This window comes from Trichosurus vulpecula, chromosome 3 (assembly GCF_011100635.1).
Source record: "Trichosurus vulpecula isolate mTriVul1 chromosome 3, mTriVul1.pri, whole genome shotgun sequence".
Lineage (NCBI taxonomy): Eukaryota > Metazoa > Chordata > Mammalia > Diprotodontia > Phalangeridae > Trichosurus > Trichosurus vulpecula.
This window is the reverse complement of record NC_050575.1, coordinates 134,237,337-134,239,933: the sequence shown is the minus strand read 5'-3', so window position 1 is coordinate 134,239,933 and position 2,597 is coordinate 134,237,337. Positions and strand designations below refer to the sequence as shown.

At 38.0% G+C, this 2,597-nt stretch overlaps 1 protein-coding gene across 1 annotated transcript; it reads right to left on the bottom strand.

Moving 5' to 3' along the window:
- Positions 1-1,453: 1,453 nt before the first annotated feature.
- On the bottom strand, positions 1,454-2,389 carry LOC118844354 (olfactory receptor 2D2-like). Its single transcript, XM_036752222.1, has one exon. It carries the CDS (start codon positions 2,372-2,374, stop codon positions 1,454-1,456), a length of 921 nt encoding a protein of 306 aa, XP_036608117.1. The 5' UTR covers positions 2,375-2,389.
- Between the last annotated feature and the right edge of the window lie 208 nt (positions 2,390-2,597).

Genomic DNA, 2,597 nt, shown 5'->3' with positions numbered 1-2,597 from the left:
AGCATTTCTACAATTATATCTAATAACAATGGTAAGGAAAGGCATTTTTGCTTTCAACCCGATGCTGTGGGAAAGGTCTTTACATTTCTCCATTATGTAATGCTGGTATCTAATGTTAGGTAGATACTGTGAACCACATTAAAGAAAGTTCCATTTAATCTTCTAATTTGTAGTGTTTTTCACAAAAATAGTATGTTATAGTTTGTCAAAAGCTTTTTCTGCATTTATTGCTATAACCGTGTGGTATTTATTGCTTTTGTTATTAATAATGTATATTTTATTTATGTCTTTCCTAATATTGAAATGACCTAGAATTTCTAGTGTAAATTCAGATTCTGTTATTCTTTGAACCAACCTTCATATAGCTTGTTTTAAGTCCTCTCATTTTCCTCATCACAAAATTTGGATACAATCCACTTTAGGACTTCCCCTCTGAAAATGCTGCATTAAGAACAAAGCACAGTTCTTCAGATATAGACTAACACACAATGTCACTAAAACCATAAAGAGCTTCAACTCTGTCTCTAATAATAATAGTACAAGATCAGGTTTGGGAGGCAGGATCACTTGGTAAATATGAACCATCCTCAGTGTCAAGAAATGTGGTGTCCAAGTCACAACTATTGGCTATGCAACCTTGACCAAGTCACTTAACCCATCCGTGTCCCCGGGCAACTTTTATGTAAGATACTATATCTTACAATATTTGTGAGTCTTCGTTGGTAGAGGGAGTTTTGTTAATTAGAGTTCAATATAATGACAAAATGACTGGTGTGTGTGGGTATATATATATATGTATACACACACATATATATATAAAAGAAATACACACACATACACGTATACATACATACATATGTATTTATATATGAAAAGTTAGGTTACCTTTTTATGCATCACTTAATTAGATTCTTAGTGACCTGCCTGATTGCCTTTCTTTCTTGCCATGAATCCTTTTTGCCACAGATGACCCTGTTCTCCAAAGTCTACTGTAGAATTTCTAAGGACTTTGAAAACTCCACATTGCTAATATTCTTCTCAGAGTTTTCTATATTAGCAAAACTCCATCCAAAACTCTCAAGAGATTGATGCATCACCTCAAACTTCTCTCAGTAATTGAATCTTTGTAAGGACGTACAATAAATATAACACACACACACACACACACACACACACACACACACTCACACACATATTTAGAGAAGGAAACTAGGTAGTGCAGTGGATAGAGCACTGGGCTTGCAATCATGAGGAGTCATCTTCATAAATTCAAAGCTTATGTCAGACACTTAATAGCTGTGTGACTCCAACAATATGTATAGATATATGAAATAAAAAGACAATATTTTTACATATTCACTGCTGGTCATAGGGAAATGGTCATTTTCTGCCAAAGAGCTAAATGATAATTGTTGAAGGTGAGAGATATGGAGTTATACCACAATAATTAGGGCTACTTCCTGTTTGCTGCATTCCTCAATGCCCTCATTACATCCTTATTCCTCAGGCTGTAAATGAGAGGGTTAAGCATAGGGTTTATGACGCCATAGAATACAGCAACTCGCTTCATCTGCTCCCTGGAGGACTTGGGTATCATGTAAGAAATTATTAGTGTCCCATAAAAAAGAATGACCACAAGGAGATGGGAGCCACAGGTGAAGAATGCCTTGAGCCTTCCTGAGGTTGTTTTCATTCTGATGACAGTCACTATAATAGCACCATAGGACACCAGGATCAGGGCCACAGGTACAAGAAGAATCACTACACCCATGGAGAAAATGGCCATCTCTGCTTTATGAGTGTCTCCAGATGCCAAGGTCAAGAGAATTGGGGCATCACAAAAGAAATGAGCAATCCTATTGTCTCCTTGGTAGGGGAGGCATAGTGTGAATATTGTGTCAACTGAGGATGTTACAATACCACTGACCCAGCACCCCAATGCCAACTGGCCACATATCTTCCCTGTCATGATGAGAGAGTAATGCATGGGGTCACAGATTGCCAAGTACCGGTCATAGGACATCACAGCTAACAGCAAACACTGTGTAGCTCCAGAAATTATGGAAAGAAAAATCTGAGCTGCACATCCAATAAAGGAAATGATATTCTTTCTAGTTAACATGTGAACTATTGCTTGGGGAACTATGACAGTAGAGAGGCCAAGGTCAGCCAGAGACAAGTTACAAAGGAAAAAGTACATGGGTGTATGGAGCTGTGAGTCAGTTAGAACTAGGTAGATGAGGAGTAAGCTCCCAAGCACAGTCCCTAAGTATACCCCTAAGAACAATACAATGAGCAGCAGCTGAGTCTGAGAGTCATCAGAGAGTCCCAGAAGCAGAAATTCTGTCACCCAGGTGTGGTTGTTCTGGTTCATGTTGGATATTCCTGCTTCTTTTGAAAGGAGCCAACACATATTTGATGTAGAGGTGTAACTTTAGCATCATAGAATCTTTGAGTTGAAAGGGCCCTGAGATGTCATCTGGGTCAACTTTTCACTGAACCGTCTATATCTGTCCTGATAATATTTCCAAAGATCATTTTTGCTGATGAGTAGTGAGCCCTAACAGAAGAATAATAAACAATAAGCCAATATATGA

Excerpts from the sequence above, each read along its gene's own strand:
- LOC118844354 (XM_036752222.1), bottom strand. The coding sequence starts at position 2,374 with ATGAACCAGAACAACCACACCTGGGTGACAGAATTTCTGCTTCTGGGA.